General features: G+C 37.0%; 1 protein-coding gene across 3 annotated transcripts in view; it reads right to left on the minus strand.

Moving 5' to 3' along the window:
- Nucleotides 1-18,986, minus strand: part of LOC134673349 (ETS-like protein pointed) — a 161,081-nt gene that overhangs the window by 113,556 nt on the left and 28,539 nt on the right. For all 3 annotated transcript variants that reach the window (XM_063531320.1, XM_063531318.1, XM_063531317.1), the window contains one exon: nucleotides 5,866-5,986. In XM_063531320.1, the coding sequence (XP_063387390.1) occupies nucleotides 5,866-5,986 (121 nt within the window). The remainder of the gene's footprint in view (nucleotides 1-5,865; nucleotides 5,987-18,986) is intronic.

The raw sequence follows: 18,986 nt of genomic DNA on the forward strand, positions 1-18,986 counted from the left end.
ATCATAAATATTATTATTAATATGTACTAGGTAATATGAAGGTACTTACTGTTAATGTTATCGGCTTTTTATATTTTTATGATCAAGATTTAAACATATACCCAATAACGACAAGATTATATTATCTGAACAACCTTATCAAGCAAGTTCTATTTATAGCAACCAAACTGCACGTGTACCTATTTGCTCGTACTTATCTCAATTAGTAGTCTCTAAGTTTTGCCTACCTGCAATACCTACCTACTAACTACATTTACACACGTATGCATGCTACATTTTATCTACATTTAACGCATTTTCTATTCAACCAAAATTCCTTAAAATTATGTATGTACTACAGAATCTACAACCTAATGTTTACAGGTTATCTACATCTCTTTGATCTACGATAGAGCTTCTGGCGTTCCTAAGAAATAATCGAACGGCTATTCTGGTCAACTAGTGAAACAACATGTCCGCCGACTGGTCGAGCCGCGAGACTAGGCGCGCAGAGTCCTCGAGAGCTTTCGCCGTCCATTCAGTCCAGATGAATGAACCTCCTTTGTGTGCGTGTCACTATAACATACAGCAGTCGGCGCTGTGTGCCGAACCCAACACGTGTTCGTGAGCCATGCCTCAGGGCAGTTATGAGAATTTTCTTGTATCAACATAGGCTAAGACATAAATAGTTAGCTTTACCTCAGCTTTGTATTTGCTAATCTGTTCTTGAAGTGAACCTTAGCTAACAAATGTGCAAAGTTAGGTCTTCCCGTGGGAATTTCAATAGATATGAATTGCTAAAATAAGGGACGGATAATTAAAACGAACTGCTAACATTGATTAAAGATACGCCATCTGACACAAGTGGTTAAGGGCCTACACATGTGTCATGGAGACATAAAATAAAGTTAAATAAACATTAGCTGTCGGCGGACAGTTTGAGCTCTATTTAGTTAAAAATAAAGTTTAAAATCTGTTAATAAGTGATAAAAAGCAGGTGACATACGAAACTTGGTTTCCACTCGATGGAGCATAAAAAACTGCTTACCCAGCCATTAGTAGTGTACTGTTACCCCACAAAATGTCCATTTCTGTCTGGATATAATAATAGTAAAAAGATTTTTGGTTCAGAATTTCATGAATTAAGTGTTTGTGAAAAGATTGTGTGTAAGGTACACCTCGAAGTGATGCCATAAGGGGCCCACTGATTAACAGTCCGCCGGACGGTATCGGCCTGTCAGTTATTCGGAACTGTCAAAATTTTGTTCTAACTGACAGGCCGATACCGTCCGGCGGACTGTTAATCAGTGGGCCCCTTTAGGTGGAATATACTTAAAATATAGGTGTTATCTTGAAAAACTAAGATAATAATTACACTTGTAAGTTATTATAAGTCTTACAAAACAAACTCAATGTCATATTGTTGATACATCTGACGCAACAAAGATTATCCCACAAAGGTGCGTCGCATCAATGGCCGCACATAATCGATTGAATGAATGTTATGAATGATCCACGATAATGTTCCTTAATCAAAATATAACACAAGCAGCCATAACACATAGTGCATGTTTGTGTAGTGCAATGTAATGTAACTTTAGTAGTTTATGAAAAGCAAGTAGTTTTGGCAACATCCTGCGCGTGGTGCTACATGCGGAGGAAGTGGACACCGCAACATCCTCTCGAGAACACCTATCGGGTTCTCAGGAATGTCTACTGTTACTTCTCTCACTTTTGATACTGATTCGTTGATTGGATATCGCAGTACTGTAAAATGTGCCTATTACTTTGCTCATGATTTAGGCTTACGAAAGTTCACAATGTTCACATGTTTGCTTTTATTTTCCCTGTTCCCCATAATCCCACCATGTATCTAATTCGCCAATAAATAAATGAATATTATAGGACAATTTTACACAGATCGACCGTCCCACAGTAAGCTCAATAAGGCTTGTGTTGTGGGTACTAGACGACGATATATACATCGGTATATAAGTAATATACTAATTTATATAAATACTTATATATGTACAGTATAGAAAACATCCATAACTCAGGAACAAATATTTGCGAAGAACACACAAATCAATGCTCTTACCAGGATTCGAACCCGGGACCTCCCGCTTCGTAGCCAGGCATGCAGGGTCACTACAGACTAGGCTAATAGATGCATTAAATTCGTCATCATGTCTGACACAGAACTGTTTCTAACATGATGACGAATTTTGTTTAGCACTGTATCGTGCAAGTTACCATCTAATTTCAAGTTTAAAAAAAAACAATATTTCAGTGACAATAATAATATAGTGTATGTCAATCAAAATAGTAGCAGTAGGCGGCACTCTCACAGCTCTGCATTTGTTAGCATGTAATTGATCTCAACAATTATTTGGCACATAAACTGTGTCTACATATGACTAGGTACGTTCTACTACATGACTCATGACGAGATAGCGACAAATTGGTAGCGTTGTCTACTACGCATGTGCCAAGTGGTACTTGTAGCTGATAATAGTGATAATTTATAAATTTTAGACTAATATGCAATGTTGTGTTTAGATGCGATAGGAGGACGTTAACAGCTAGTAAGACTATTTAGAGACTCGTAATGGCAGAAATATATGACAACTCAAAGAATATAAGTACCAAAGTAAGTTTATACATAATAGAAAGCATTCTCAGTCATTATTCGAAACAAGAAACGTTTATTATATATTATGTAGGTACTTATTGAAAATTCTTTGTTGTATGAGGCGTGCAGTGTGCAATGAAGAGTAATGTATTGTTTTGTATTTTAAATGGTACGATACGAACGGACAACACAAATAAATGAAAATATTGTAAAAACCCCTTCCAATACAATTGTTAATGTTGTCTTTGCCCAATTTATACGGTTCAAGAACTTAAACTACAGAGTACAATGAATTCCGTCGATCGACATAATACTAAAATGTAGGTAACGAAAATCACATGAACCGTCTAAATGGAGCTTTAGTTAAATTTTATTTTCGAGTTAATGCTCAAAACACAAAATACAATCTTCAATCAAGTCATGCCGAAAGGGCTTTTAAGTGTAAATTTCACGTACCTAGTACACCGTCGAGGGTGGCATAATCTCACTAGTCAGCTAAATGTTCTAAAGCTTTTTAATTACGCTGCGCACGCGGCGGGACGGACCCCGTTCATTCAGAACGATTGTATCCAGTTACGTTCATTCACGAGTACGGACGTGGTGTCTGTAAGTATGGTTACGTTGTTTTGAAGTGAGCTTATGCAAACGGGGTAAAAAAGATAATTAGATGAAAAAAAAGAGTCGATCTAATACAAAATCCAAGTATAAATGAGAATAGGTATAGATATTCTATGAAAGAGTAGATTGCTAGAAACCGTTGACGATAACAAAACCCTGAACTGAAGAATCAGTCGTGATAGCAGCAGAAATGAGAGGAGAAAATGTACTTACATGTTTTCAAACCTGATCTTGTGATTTTTTGTTTTGACTTCCCTGACACAATACATGCGCAATAAAATTTCATGTCAAAACCATTGTAAGCAATTAAGTACCTAATTCAACTTTTTAACGTATTTCACATGTACTCTCTGTCACCGCTTGAGCCTCATGTTTTGGTGCATGTTAGTAAAACAAACGACGCATGAGCCGCTCCCACGTGGAATATACAGACAGTTGTAGGAACAATGGGCCCGTATGCGGCGGCCACCCCGGCGCGAGCCTTCAGACACGTTTCGAGCGGTTCAATACCCTCGTTACATCGACTGATTACAATTAACACATCGAGTTCAACCGATGTGTGCATTTTGCACTAGCTAAATCTCACGTCTTGTGATTTTGAGTGATTTTAAACGGGATACGAGTTTAAAAGTCAGAGAGAGATTTTTCGAGATGATGTAAAGTGGCGACCGCGAACAGAAGGACGCAGGAGGAATTCCCCAAAGTTGGCTGACTATCTAGTTAAGTTAGTCGTCTAGTTTAAGAAGGCCGGTCTTTTAGGAGGTTCTTGGAGGTCTTTGTCCAGCAATAAACGTTCTTCGGTTATTATGGATGGCATACATTTGAGATTTTGCCAACCCTACCTGCATGTCAAGCTATAAACTACAGCTCTATAGCACGTTAGCGATCAGTTATGAAAACAGCGGCTGATGCTGCACTAACGAGGATGCGCCGTATTATCCTATTCGGCTTCACCTATTTGCTAATCATCTAGCCCCGTAGCCGCGTAACGATCGATTATCGCTGTGTATCGCACTGGATAATCAGTCATGTTATACTTAAGTGCATAGCCAGGATTTGAAATGATTGGGATGTTATTTGGGTTTGTAATCTCAGGAACGCCCCCTCCTCCCCTGGAGTTCTAAGTTTACATACAATATTGACTTGCCTCCCATCCCACCAACCCCCCTTAGTTCATTGGCTGGCTACGCCCTTGTCGGTACTATCGGTAGTCATAGTATTTATTTGTCATCCGGTCACTCTCGTCTAAGGGCGTAGGCGTTTTATAGGGTCCTAGTCGATACCCCTGAATTGGAAACCTTAGGATCCCTGGATAGTTTATTAACGCAAAAATATATATATCTACAGCACAAATTGAAATACTGTAACACGGCACCAAGATTCACGCCTTCCGAGCGATTATTCAAAGCTGTCGGAATTCAGAATCCGACTCGCTGATCTTCGGATACTGGGCAATTGGTGCTTCCTAGCGCTCAGGGCGGCTAAGTTGGCTTCGCCGGACGCAAGTCGTTTGTTTCTGCTGAACAACTAGCCATTCATAAGTCTTATGGCAACTAGATAAGGTCTATCCCTGGTCAAGTGTGGGTGTTAGTACAACTGCCATTGATTTACGCCGGGGTCGGTGATTGAGTAATGGCCAGCCTTCAGCCGTGTTAGGGGAAATTTGTATGAATTTGTCTACACTATTATATAAGCCAAGGAAAGTAAAGAAGTTAATCTTGCTAGTGTTAAAGGATGCATACTTAATTAGACATTAAGAATTATTTAACATTAATTACTTGCAGAGATAACCGAAAATATCTAGTCGCTGTTAAAAGTCTTATAGGTAGGTAAATGTCATCAGAAACCGACAAACAATTACGTATCTACTGATACTGCCTTTTTGCGATTTACTTTTATTGTTGGATGCATAATATGTATATTAAGAATGCGATTTGAAGATATCTTGCTTTTTCTGGTTATTTCTAGTAATAACCCGATATATTACTATCTTAATTCGTTCAAGTACTTACTTACTAAATATTCCGCAAATATATCAAGATTATCAAGTACGGTTATCGATTATACAGGTAAGTATATAATTTCTTTACTTCCTGTTTATATTTTTATTTTATTTATTTATTCTATATTAAAATGTTACATTGAATCAAACAGAAAAGTGCCGTGAAACCCTATCAGGATTGTATCGACACATTACATTCGTGGATTGGATACTTACATTTTACATTAATATTGTTGTGATACGGGGATAGACTTAAACAACCCCACATGTCACATTTCCCCATATAGATTATGACCAGGGCCGTCTTAGGGTCGATTGCACCAAACTATTCGTATCGTTAAAGACTTCGCTAAATTTTTATGCATGGAAAGTTTCATAGTAAAGCGCCGGGGCGCGCCGGCTGACGATGATCAGTCTGTCAAATATGGTGGCCCCTGGGCACATAAGAATTTTGGGCCCTTTTGGAAAGTAAAGAAGGCCAAACTAACATTTTTATACTTACTATGTATCTTTTATTTCTTATAGGTAATCAAATATAATGTTACTGTCTGTCCTTTGGGGCCCCCTGAGGATAGGGGTCCTGGGCACGGGCCCCGTGTGACCTAATGGTATGACGGTACTGATTATGACTTACCTAATGACGCCTCCGGGTCGGACAGGTCGGACAGCGAAGGCACCTTCTGCATGGCTCGCGGTTCCTCACTCTCCGGCGGTTCGCTCTTGATGCCCTCCACCGCGCCGCCGCCCTCATCGCACTGGGGAAACAACTGAACGTTAGAACCGTCATTGGATGAAGACACTCCAACAGGGAAAGCTGGAAGATACTCCACCGACAAGAGAATAACTCTTAAGATGATGATGATAATGACTGCAATGTGAAAATCTAACTAGATTTGCAGTTTTTCAGTATCAGCGAACTTAACATTTTTAAAAGACATTACAATTTCTAGGTATCTCATTTATAAAATACAACTGTAGTTTTGTTCTTGCGTTGAACATGTACCTACAAACATAAATATGTGCACAGATGTGGTTGCGATAGTTAGTAACCTTAGTATAAGTAGTACCTGTTAGTTTAGTATTATATGTTACTACCTGTGAGTTCCTATAATTGGCTTTCTGTATCCATTATAATTTCTATGGTATTGTCATCGCTGTTGGATCTCCAAATAAATAAAATAATATAAATAAATAAAATAAACGACAAACATTGATCAATCAGGGATAAAGAACCGACAACTAATTAGGTACTTGGGGTCAATTATAAATATTTAAGTTCGCGGACATTGAAACGATTATACCGAGCCGGCCTTGACAACTCATTTGACATTTGAGTCTTGATGGTTTCTGAGAAAGGTGCGTACAAAGACAGTGACGTCATGTAATTCAGACCCTTGTGCTGAAGACTTAGAATTATTTAGGCCACAGGTGGGTGTAGAATTTAAAATACAAACCGTCAAATCGAGTTTTGGGAGTACCTATACTAGTTTTTTGGGATAATCGGCAAACGAGAAGGCGAGCCGCCTGATAGGAAGCGGTAACCGTCGCCCATGTACATAAACAACATCAGAGGAGCCAAATATGCGTTGCCGACCCTTGAGAGCTCTAATAAACGCTTGATGCTAGCCCCACCGCCTGATCTTAAATCACGCAGGGTTAGGCAAAGGCAAACATGTTAATTTAAACGGATTTTCTAATAATTTCACATGAACATTTTTAAATAAATATTAAATTTTACACCACTTTCAGTTCTACCGATATGAACGAGACTGTGATGTTTTACGGGAAAAATCGCAGACTCGAGGCACAATGTAACCATAAATTCATTGACTGCCTCGTGTTTACAATGTTTACATCTCGCGCCCATTACTCTCCCTCCTCCAAACAACGCTGTCCGTTCAGCTTTTAAGTCGAAATGTCCCATAAATAGAACTAAGAACATGGTGTACGCCGCCACGATTATTATTGAAATCGGTCCGGTCATACGAGCGGTCAACTCGATTCTCTATTCACGGAGCGAAATAAGCTTCCGCTGGCGGACATGCACTGCTTAAAAATATTCAGAAACAATTGAATCGATGAGCTTTGATCATAATAACTTAAGTTAAATCCGGTTTTTTGACCGGTTCCAATTGTTAGTCAAGGTTAACGTGAGTACACGTTCCTACTCAAATAAGCGAAAACCGTTCGTCAAAAGATGAAAGTTCCACCTACGTATACTTTTCAATTTGTGTATAAGCACGCTAGTGTGCCTATAAGTCTACCTGTCGTATTAATTCGAACTTCAAGATATTCACAAGAGACCACACGTACTAGATCCATTCTAGACACGTTATAATTTAGATATCAACTAGTTCTCTTTTGCAGGCAATTCGGGCAACCAATGTCACTTTTACGTTAGATAGAGTAAGATATCTATTAGATGTGAATTGGATCTCCATAAGTCATATCCTGTGGAAATCGTTCAAGAGTATCTCCAGAATCGCGCAAATGTCAAATTTGACAGGTTAGATCTTAAACATATCGTTATCGTATCTTGGTGATGTCTAAAAGATATCTAATAGATGTCTATTTCAAAATCCGAATCGGGCCCTTAGTTCTTGAATACACAAGTGCACGCTACCGAGTGGAATTCGGTATTTTTAGCCCCGCTGGATATCTTATCAATAGGTGTTCTGACCCTTCTCAATTGAATGTATTGGAGCCCTGACACGATCCTAATCACAAAGTATATCAATATTACCCAATAAAAATGTCAAAATCGAATCAGGCTGTCCCCTCGCTCCAATCAGGGGCAATCTGTCGAACAAGCGAGCTCTGACTATAACGCGGACCCTTTATGGCATCACATAAAATATCTATAGGTACGGCAATCTCTAAAATCAAAGCTATGTCAACTGATTACGCATTTTAAGGTCACTTGCTTTTGAACACTATTTGCTCATTATTCATTAAAAAGACACTAAAATTGAAGGGATGTTTACAAAAACAACATAACTGACTACACTGGTTGACACCTGAAACGATTAACAATGTTCTTAAAAAAGTTTCAACCGCTCTAAGCAGTTATGTTGTTTTTGTAAACATCCCTTCAATTGTTTTTCTGATTCCTTGTTGCTCTTTTAGCGGACTAGATTTTGAAGGAATATTTTTTTATTTTTTTCATTTCCCTAGTAATTCGTTTGCACAACAACAACAGAATAAAAGTAGATGATAAAGAAAAATCATTTCAAAACATAAAACTGATAATCTACATTTATATCAAACAAAAAACCTTCTTTCTTAAGCCTTCTTGAGCTTACCGTGGACAGTCAGCTTAGTCAATTTGTGTAAAAATGTCCTATAATGTTGATTTATATTTATTTTATTCATTTTATTTATATCAACCGTTTATATTTTACCTCATTTATAAAATAAAATGCGTGTAAGTTAACTAACAATTAGTGGAACTAACTGAAGCGCGCCATGATTACCCGTAAACGGCCGTGTATTTTTATCGGGGGTCACCCCTGCTCCGCGTGATTATCTATATTGGGGGCACGAACTTACTAACACCTCCTAATAGTGCCAGCGATTGACAGACACATACTTCAGTTTTTCAGCCGTGAGATGAATGGCTATTGAAATGTGGGTGATAAAGCAACAAGGCCCCGGTTCGGCACGCGCCTGTTCTAATGATTAGGTGGCTTATGGCTGTAATGACTGTCTTACTTTATTTTAGAATAAATGGTGTATTTTATACATGCTTATAACGATCACCGTTTTGAGTTATAAATTCCTGAAAAATGCACATGTTATTTCCAAGTATAGTAAGCAAAGATTTAATATGCTTGGATTGGAAAAGCTGATGACTAAGTTATTACTCTAAAAAATTTCAAAGAAATAGACGTACTACTTAGGCGATATAATGAATGGATTAATGATACCTATATCATTCAAAAGGGGGTCTAGGCAAAAAAACAATCCTTGATAGAAAATGGCAATCATAGGTATGGATAGAGGTATATATTCACGTGACTTTTCGTAGGATATGTCGTGCGAAACATTCTTTCTTTTCGTTTGGCGTTTGTCAATGTACGAGTGCAGAAATAAAAATAGAAATTGAGACAATATGGGTTGGTTGGGTCTTAAGAGCCAACAGGAGTGGTCATTTCTCCATACAAACGTACTCGACTGTTTCCTCCGTGGGTTTTGATGCTAGAGCAATGATTTTTCCAACACAGATTAATATTGTCAATATCTGTGTCGGACCGTTTTGTTTTTTTTTTTTGATATTTTTGTTTATTTAAGGCACTAGAGCCCTTCAAAAATGGCCAAAATGGCCTCATTGACTATGCCGCAACGTGAGGCGTAGTATTCAAAACTGATATTAATTAGCCAAAAAAGCAAAACGGTCCGACACAGATAATTTCATAATCATTTAGATTTCCAAATTTGGTTACGATTGGTTAAGTTTTAGAGGAGGAAAAAGTCAAATACAAATACAAATACAAATAATTTATTTATAACACCAAGTTACAGGTCAGGCTTAGGTCTAGGAAATACATTTGGTATTTTTATAAATTATAAATCATAATATACAATCGGGTACATAAGTTATGTTAATATTATCACAATCAGTATCAGTTTATGTTATTATTATTAAAATCATTGACTAGGCGATTGACTAAAATCATAGTCGAGTACGAAACCGCGATTTATGAGATTTTTACGCAGGATATTTCGCTTTAATCTTGTCGCACTAGTTTTAGGAGCCGCTTCCGTTAGCGAGACGGGTATATTTACCTAAAATGTTTATAACTCAGCTCCTGTTTCGTCTTAACTAAACATCATAAGACCCGCTATCTGTAAGTATGAGTGTTATACGAGTACAATGGCAACCCGTAATAATGAGCAGCATAGTACGCCTCAACTAATTTATTTATTTTCCGGAAAAGGGCACCAACGGCAATCACCGAAGTGTGAAGAAGGGAGGGACACGTGATCGGTGCGTGGACGCCAGAACCGTATGGTACCTTATCTACAGGGTGGCTCGAAAGACAAACTTAATACAAAATCAGCGTTTCCGGCTTGGGCAACAAACAATATAGGTTAGGATGCAATAGACTCAATTTATGCATTTTAATTTTGTCTTTTTTTTGACGCACGCACGCGCGTACGCACCATTTATAATGCTACTAAGATGCTAGAAAGGAATTATGAATGAACTCATAGTAGTTTTAGGAAATTGCCTAGAATTAGACAAAGAAAAGTCTGCAACGATTTTGAATAGCATAATACACAGTGGAAGTGTTATTTATAATCATAATAATTCATAATTTCATAGAAGTTTGACGTTTAAAATAACACTTGCACTGCATGTGCTATCAAAATCGCTGCAGACTTGTCTTGCTCTAACGCTATTACCTTACATATGTATGTACTGTAAGGACATTAGTACAATAGGTATTTTAGCAAAGGATACAGGCAAAAACAGTTCGAAAAACCTCGTAGATAGACCGTTCATGCCGGATATATTTATCAGTTCATGTTCATTAATAATTTTAATACACTAATCATGTTGTTGCAAATAATAAACATCAGCAGGAAATATGTATATTTTTACTTTATTTGTTATTTATATTACATATTTACTATGATATGGCATTTTTTATATAGGTATGCATCATCATTATCTTGCCCTTGTCCCATTCACATGGGGTCGGCGCAGCATGTCTTTTATATAGGTATGCATTGTATACTTATTATACATATGAGTATTTGTAATTGTCTAGACGAATCTTTCCTTCAGGTGTCTTGCTCTATATTATTTATGATTAAAAACTGGACACTATTAAAAAAACTGAAAAATAAAAGTAACTATAAAAGGAGGGTGAGTACAACTCCAATATTTTGTTACAGTGGTTTTATACAGTGCCACAGTAAGCTTCAACGGAATAAAACAAATGTCCTTTTCAATTCGAGTATTTTAGGGAATATTCTGAAACAGGACGCGTCTAACATATTGCCGGATTTAATAGTGTGTTAGTCGCCCCACGCGTCAACCGACTTGTCTCACTACATCACACACAGCTTTTTACTAGAGATGCCCCGAATAGCGGTTTTGGCCGAATACCGAATATTCGGCCTCTCTCTCTACCAAAGCGCCGAATATTCGATAGGACATGCGAACATTTTGAGTCACAGTTTATTATAAAAAACTGTGCGCCTACAAAGCACAGCGTTTGCTAAGATATAGTTTTTGCTGAACAGAATTTAATGAATGTTGTTAGAGTCAATCAAATCAGACCCATGATATAAGTAAAATATTTTGTAATCAATAAGTGCTCAAAAAAGCGTCTTCGTATTTAACAACTTTCCAAGAATTTTAAATACATTAGTATTATATATAGGTATATTAATACCTACTTAGTTTTAGGTTATTCTTATTGTGTAATTTTTCTTTTTAGGTTGGTGCAACAGATATTTGTGACGTTCCACGGAAAAAGGTACCTTATGGCGGCTGGCGCTTACGTCGCATAGCGCCGCAATAATATTCGAGCGGCGTTAATAATAGCGTAGGTAAACGCTAACCGCCATAAGGTACCTTTACCGTGGGACGTCACATTTAGTTTTCGGCCGAATACCGAATATTCGGCAAAGTAGCTGAATAGGCCGAATACCGAATAGTTGCCGAATATTCGTGGCAGCTCTACTTTTTACCACAGATTTATCTCTTGTTCTTAATCCCCTGGCTGTAAAGGAGGGGATTCGAGGGCTGGATAAGGACAACACTATATCATCTGTGTATTACTGTCGTTGTTAGAAATTTATCGTTTCTTTAACTGGTTAAGGATTATTTTAAGTGTGTACGATGTATTAATTAACAATTAATCTACTTCACGCTCCTGACTGGTTAGCGAAAGCTTATTCATTTAATATGACGTCTTAAAATATGAGCTCGTATATTTCATTTTAATCCAACCAGTGACATTTATAGTTCGTTTTTTGAGCATTAGAAATAAGGTAAACAATCTTGACATGTCTTTTAATTGAAAAACACGTTTTAAAAATAAGTCACGGCAAATATGTAACAATTATGAATCGAATACAATCATTTATATATTTCCGATTTCATAAGTAATAGTTACTGTTTTTAAAAAGCGTTTTTCAATTAAAAGACGTGTCAAGGTCGCTTTACCTTCTTTGTAACGCTAAAAAACGAACTATAGTTCGTTTTTTTAGCATCAGAAAGAACTCCACAGAAGTAAGCGTGCAGTTTATATCAGGCTCTTTAATTGTTAATAATTATTTAATTATCTAATGTAGCACGGTCAATTCAATACATATAATTTACTTCAAATTATTACCGCTAAATGTGCCGGATTTGGAACTAAAGTAAAGTAGGAACTAGAAGTAAACCACAAGCTTACTTCTGCGAAGTTCTTTCTAATGCTAAAAAAACGAACTATAAAGTGCGGCATAAAGCTTAGCAAAGCGAAAATGCTAGGTATTTTATAAATGTGATCTTGTAATTAGTTAGTAAGTTAATTACATAGCCGAAGCATAAGGATAGTGAAGAGAAATCACATCAAATTAGTCACTCCAGCGGGGCGGACGGAACCTTTGATTAGGCACCGGAAATCGCGGGGCTAATGAGACTAGCGACCGGTAACTAATATGGCCTCAAATATGATTACTATAAATATTACATAGTAGTATATTTTAGCTTGCCTATCTGACTTTACATACGCAAAGACCAGCGTCAAAATACCTGAAAGGTAACTTGTCATCAAGCTGAGGGGAGACCTATTCAGTGACGTTTATGTTTTATACTTATAAAAGTTTTGTATTAGTTTTAAGCAATACTGTAAGCGTCCTGAATACATTTATTTTCTTTCTTTCTTTCTTCTTTCAACAAAGAACGTGTCAAACCTTATCTCGGTCTCCCAGAAATTTTAAATTTTTTGGGGAGTAAATACACAGCTAAAATACTAATCTGATTTTACTGAAAATTATAGCATGTACGAAGTTTAAGTTATAGAGATGAACATCATACAGATGTACCTAGTGACCTAGTGCATAATTGTTTTCCTTCGTATTTTCTCGGAAACGTTCGTATTTGTCATGCTATTTCAATCAACCTCAGAACTTTTTGTACCGCGACTGACTGAAATAGCAAGACATGTTCGTACGTTTCCGTGAAAATACGAAGGAAAATAATTATGCACTATTGCATCTGTACGTAACTTTTAATGTACGTAAATTTAATCAGCCCACAATTTACCAGACCTATTCTATAAGGCAAAACATTTTCACAAAAGTAAGAAAAAACTCAGGCCACAGCAAAAACAAGATTGGTACCTATTGATATTGGCATTACGATATTTGCTATAGGAGAATTAAAAATTGTCCAATTGATTGTGCATCACACAATTTATCATAGTTATTATGTCACATGCGTACGTAATTAATAATTGCCTAGTTAAATATCGCTATTTCGAAACTCACGTGTCATATTCGAGTTCGGTATTCGAGTAGGTACCGATTCGTCCATCCTATTTGTTTATGTTCGTTGCTAACCCGTTCGTTAAAAACGACGGTTTTACGCCTAATGTCGAAACTCATTAGGGCAGCTTACCGTCAGTGTCACGGGCAACTTTAAAAATAATAAAAGAACGGGGACTTTGAAATAGGAACACTGCCGCAATACAAGTTGCAAGCAGTATGTTGACTGAGTTGACTCTATAATGATATTATCATTTCATTAGTAGATTCCAGGCGCGGCATCGACACAGATTATATCATTTTTACCAAGGCGTGTAAATATAAATACGTTTTATGCAGGGTAAAAAGACATCTGAAGTTATTCTCGAATGTAGAAAGATTAGTATATTAACAGATTATTTGCATTCTTTTGTCGATGATTAACTACTTTTTTTTTGGCTTTACTAGTAGGCAAAGTAATAAAAATTGTTAGAAGTCAAAATACTGGTCAAACTTCTATTGTGAGCCTAGTTTGTTTTCAATACTCCTGCGCCGATGATTGATCGTTACCGTACTGCGCGCGCAGGTATCAGGTAAATTGTTAGACATACTTCATTAAGTTCGGAAGTTCATTATAATTTTTTGACTATTTTTAAACGGTCTTCAATCATGATTGAAAACTTTTACAAACAATTCATTTTGTTGTCCAGTCGCCATTACTTACTAAACATCGGCGGTGGCATACAATCATATATGAAAATAAATACGCCTTTGTATGGATTTTCTGCCAAAACAAAACCTTAAATAAACCTATGAATTCATAACTTAGTTTTAAATTCAAAGATTGATATCATAGACCTGACAAAGTAGACTTTTTTTGGAATGTCCCATATATACACATAGGTACAGGTACGTATTACGCCTCTGCTTCGATCATATTCATAATAAATTAATCAATGAAGAGACAGTGACAGTGAACAGTAAGGTAGTAAAGTTAAGTATTTATAGGTGGGTACAGAGTACACCCTATATTATTTATTATGCCCTAGCCCTGTTAATGTAAGGGCATTCTTTTTATTGTGGATGTCGTTAGATTTCAAACAAGTTCCCTTGCATTATTAAGCACGTATCTACAAAGCCTTAATTATACTAAACACAGATCTGTAACCTGTCAACGTAGCCAAACAAAAACGGCACTTATACTCTTGTACATAAAGTCTTTGTTAGTTGTCAATCGATGTACAACAAAACTGTAAAGTTGTCCTAGCCATGCAGAGCCGAACCGGATTACTTGAGACCTAATAGATGCATAATAAAATAACTAAAAGGGTGTAAACGCCTAACATGTTCATATATTCTTAATACTCGCTTTGCTGCACAAGCATAATTATACTTTCAATTTATTTTATGTCAATCTTAAATCAATTGAATAAGGGTTAAAATTCAATGGTTGGCTAATCTTAACACGGTACATGCACCCAGTTAAGTGCGCCTAATTATTATACGGAGAATAACTGTTCGAGCCTTTTTCTGTTTTTAGGTTCAAGTAGTAATTTCAAAGTGAATTTTTAATAGACCCTTCAAGGGAGCACGTTACGTGGATTGTAGTGAATTTAGATCAAACATGTCTTTTCAGAGCATGAAACTGGTTTTATATATAAACTGTGTATTTTTAGCTTAGTCGTCCGGTGGAACCTCGGAGTAATTAACAATGGAGCCGCCATTAACAGACGTTCCCCTCTGTCGAAAATAGGCGGCCAATGGTCAACCTCATGTCAACCATATGTATGGACTGACGTTTATCTGACATGACGTACCTATACATTTGATGTGCCCCTCCCCCGCAAAAAACGGCAGACTATTTTGTACCGAAAATTTTAGACATGGCGTCTCCGTTGGTTATATCCTCCAAGGGTGGAACCGTTTTGGTACTAGTACGCATAGTGTTCAAATACACGCTACTTTGTAGGTATGTAGTTAAGTTTGGTAGCTAGGTATGTAGTGTATTTTATCTGTGTCTACGATTAATCTAATTGAATTGCTATGTCAGAGACTTTGAACTAACAAAATAGTTGTCAAAGCTTTTTCTTTAACTTTGATCACTACGTGCACTTGTCTGTCATAGGTAACAAAAATGTGGCTACGGCTACTTATAGGAATACATCTTTGTTACCAAAGAAATGAAGTCGCGATCCGATATATTTTGCCACTTTGATCGTCAATCGTCACTAAGTATCTATTAGTTACTGACTGTACCATGGGCCACTATACAAATGAAATTTCAATTGGTCCTATTAGGGTTGTCAAAAAAGGACGCCGCCTCCAGTGTTACGGTCTGTCAGGCGGCGCATCCGGCGTCATACCCGTAGATTGTACTATTATCAGGGGTCTTCAAACCCCGACTCGCGAGCCAAATCCAGCCCGCGACGCGTTCCAATTCGGCCCGTCGACACCCAAAGCGAGTGCCCACTGTCCGGCCCGCGGGAGCCAGGCTCCAGGGGTTCAGCATTCATGGAGAGTGGAACCGTTCCTAACAGCAGCAACCAGACACCCTCCCTGGCGCAAAAACCGACTTTGGCCCGCGCAAAAGTTTCTGAGGCGCAATATGGCCCTCAGGTAAAAAAGTTTGGAGACCCCTGTACCATACCATCCCTAAGGGTCTCCCCTGATATATCGAAGCGCATTCGGCAAAAGCCGATAGGAAAAAGCTTTATGTCCACGCAATAAGAGCGAAAAAGTCGTCGTTCGGCTCGGCTCGCATCGGCCGGCGCCTGCCGACGCGTCGACGGCTTTTTCGTTCTTATTGCGTGGACATAAAGCTTTTTCCTATCGGCTTTTGCCGAATGCGCGTCGATATATCAGGGGAGACCCTTACCCGACATGCATCGGCCGCTCTACAAAAAAGCTGAACTCAGCAACAATTCCATAATATGAGATATGCCCATTTGGTCTCAGTCTCAGTGACGTAATGATAAGTAATTATAACTATAAGAAAGTGGTAAAGTGATTTTTAAACGACTCTGAGTTAACGCTGAAGGTGTTAATTGTTTTTTGAGGAAGGAGCAGATAAGTAAAAGTTTATTTAGGATAACAGTAAGAACCTACGAATTATATAGTACTAGCTGTTGCCCGCGACTTCGTCCGCGTGGAATCTTATCTTCAACATTTTACATCTTTAGTACCTATAATTTTCATATCCAAGCAATGTTGAAATTAAGTACTTTTCTTTTTTAGCAAGTTGTATGAAGTTTTAAGTCAAGTGGATTTTGATGTTGGTTGCTGAAATTACTTTTCTTGTATTCTCATAATAGGTACCTATGCCCTTATACAAAGATTCAAGTTCCGCATTCCGCACTCACAAAATATCTGATCTCCATACAAACTTTCAACCCCTTTCTCACCACCTTGGGGGATGATTTTCAAAAATGCTTGAATTAGTTATCATGTTTTTTAATTTAATACCTTTTTTTTCCAAAAAGTTAAAGTTCCTAGCTTAAAATTAAATTTACACCCCAAGATGAATTTTCATCCCCTTTTTAGCCTCCGTTGCAATTACTTTTTTTTTGTAATCGGCTATTATGTCTTTCTAAGAAGTTTCAACGCATTTGTAATGGATTCAAACTTTGAACCCCATTTTAACCCTGTTAGGGGATGAATTTTACAAAACGCTGAAATTACTTTTATTGTCTTCTAATAGTATCCCCAAATACAAAGATTCAAGTCCCGCGCTCGAAAAAATGTTTGATATCCATACAAACTTTCAACCCCTTTATCACCACCCTAGGGGATGAATTTTCAAAAACGCTGAAATTAGTTTTCTTGTATTTTAATTTAAAACTTTCTTACAAAGTTTCAAGTTCCTTGCTTAAAATAAAATTTGCACCCGCAGACGAACTTCCATCCCCGTTATAACCCCCTTAGGGGTTGAAATTCCAAAAACGTTGCAATCACTTTTTTTTTGTGATCGGCTATTATGCCTTTCTACGACGTTTTAAAGCATTTGTAATAGATTAAAATTTTCAACCCCTTTTTAACCCTGTTAGGGGATGAATTTTACAAAACGCTGAAATTACTTTTCCTGTCTTCTAATAATATCCCGAAATACAAAGATTCAAGTCCCACACTCGAAAAAAATGTTTGATATCGATACAAACTTTCAACCCCTTTTTCACCACCTTAGGGGATGAATTTTCAGAAACGCTAAAATTAGTTTTCTTGTATTTTAATGATATATCTTTTAACGAAGTTTCAAATTCCTAACTCAAAAGAAAACTTTAACCCCATACAAACTTTCATCCCCTTTTTAACCCTGTTAGGTGATGAATTTTACAAAACGCTGAAGTTACTTTTATTGTCTTCTAATAATATCCTCAAATACAAAGATTCAAGTCGTGCGCTCGAAAATTTTTTTGATATCCATACAAACTTTCAACCCCTTTTTCATCACCTTGGGGGATGAATTTTCTAAAACGCTGAAATTAGTTTTCTTGTATTTAAATTTGATACTTTTTTACAAAGTTTCAAGTTCCTAGCTTAAAATAAAATTTGCACCCAAAGACGAACTTTCATCCCCTTTTTAACCCCCTTAGGGGTTGAATTTCCAAAAACGATGCAATCACTTTTTTTGTAATCGGCCATTATGCCTTTCTACGAAGCATTTGTAATGGATTAAAATTTTCAACCCCTTTTTAACCCTGTTAGGGGATGAATTTTACAAAACGCTGAAATTACTTTTCTCGACTTCTAATAATATCCCTAAATACAAAGATTCAACTTAACCACTCGAAAAAAATTTTGATTTCCATACAAACTTTCAACCCCTTTTTCACCACCTTAGGGGATGAATTTTCAAAAACGCTGAAATTAGTTTTCTTGTATTTTAATAATATATCTTTTAACGAAGTTTCAAATTCGTAACTCAAAAGAAAACTTTAACCCCATACAAACTTTCATCCCCTTTTTAACCCTGTTAGGGGATGAATTTTACAAAACGGTGAAATTACTTTTATTGTATCCTTTTATGTATTTGTATTTAATATCCCCAAATACAAAGATTCAAGTCCCGCGCTCGAAAAATTTTTTGATATCCATACAAACTTTCAACCCCTTTTTCATCACCTTGGGGGATGAATTTTCTAAAACGCTGAAATTAGTTTTCTTGTATTTAAATTTGATACTTTTTTACAAAGTTTCAAGTTCCTAGCTTAAAATAAAATTTGCACCCGAAGACGAACTTTCATCCCCTTTTTAACCCCCTTAGGGGTTGAATTTTCAAAAACGTTGCAATTA

Source organism: Cydia fagiglandana, chromosome 18 (assembly GCF_963556715.1).
Source record: "Cydia fagiglandana chromosome 18, ilCydFagi1.1, whole genome shotgun sequence".
Classification (NCBI taxonomy): Eukaryota; Metazoa; Arthropoda; class Insecta; order Lepidoptera; family Tortricidae; genus Cydia; species Cydia fagiglandana.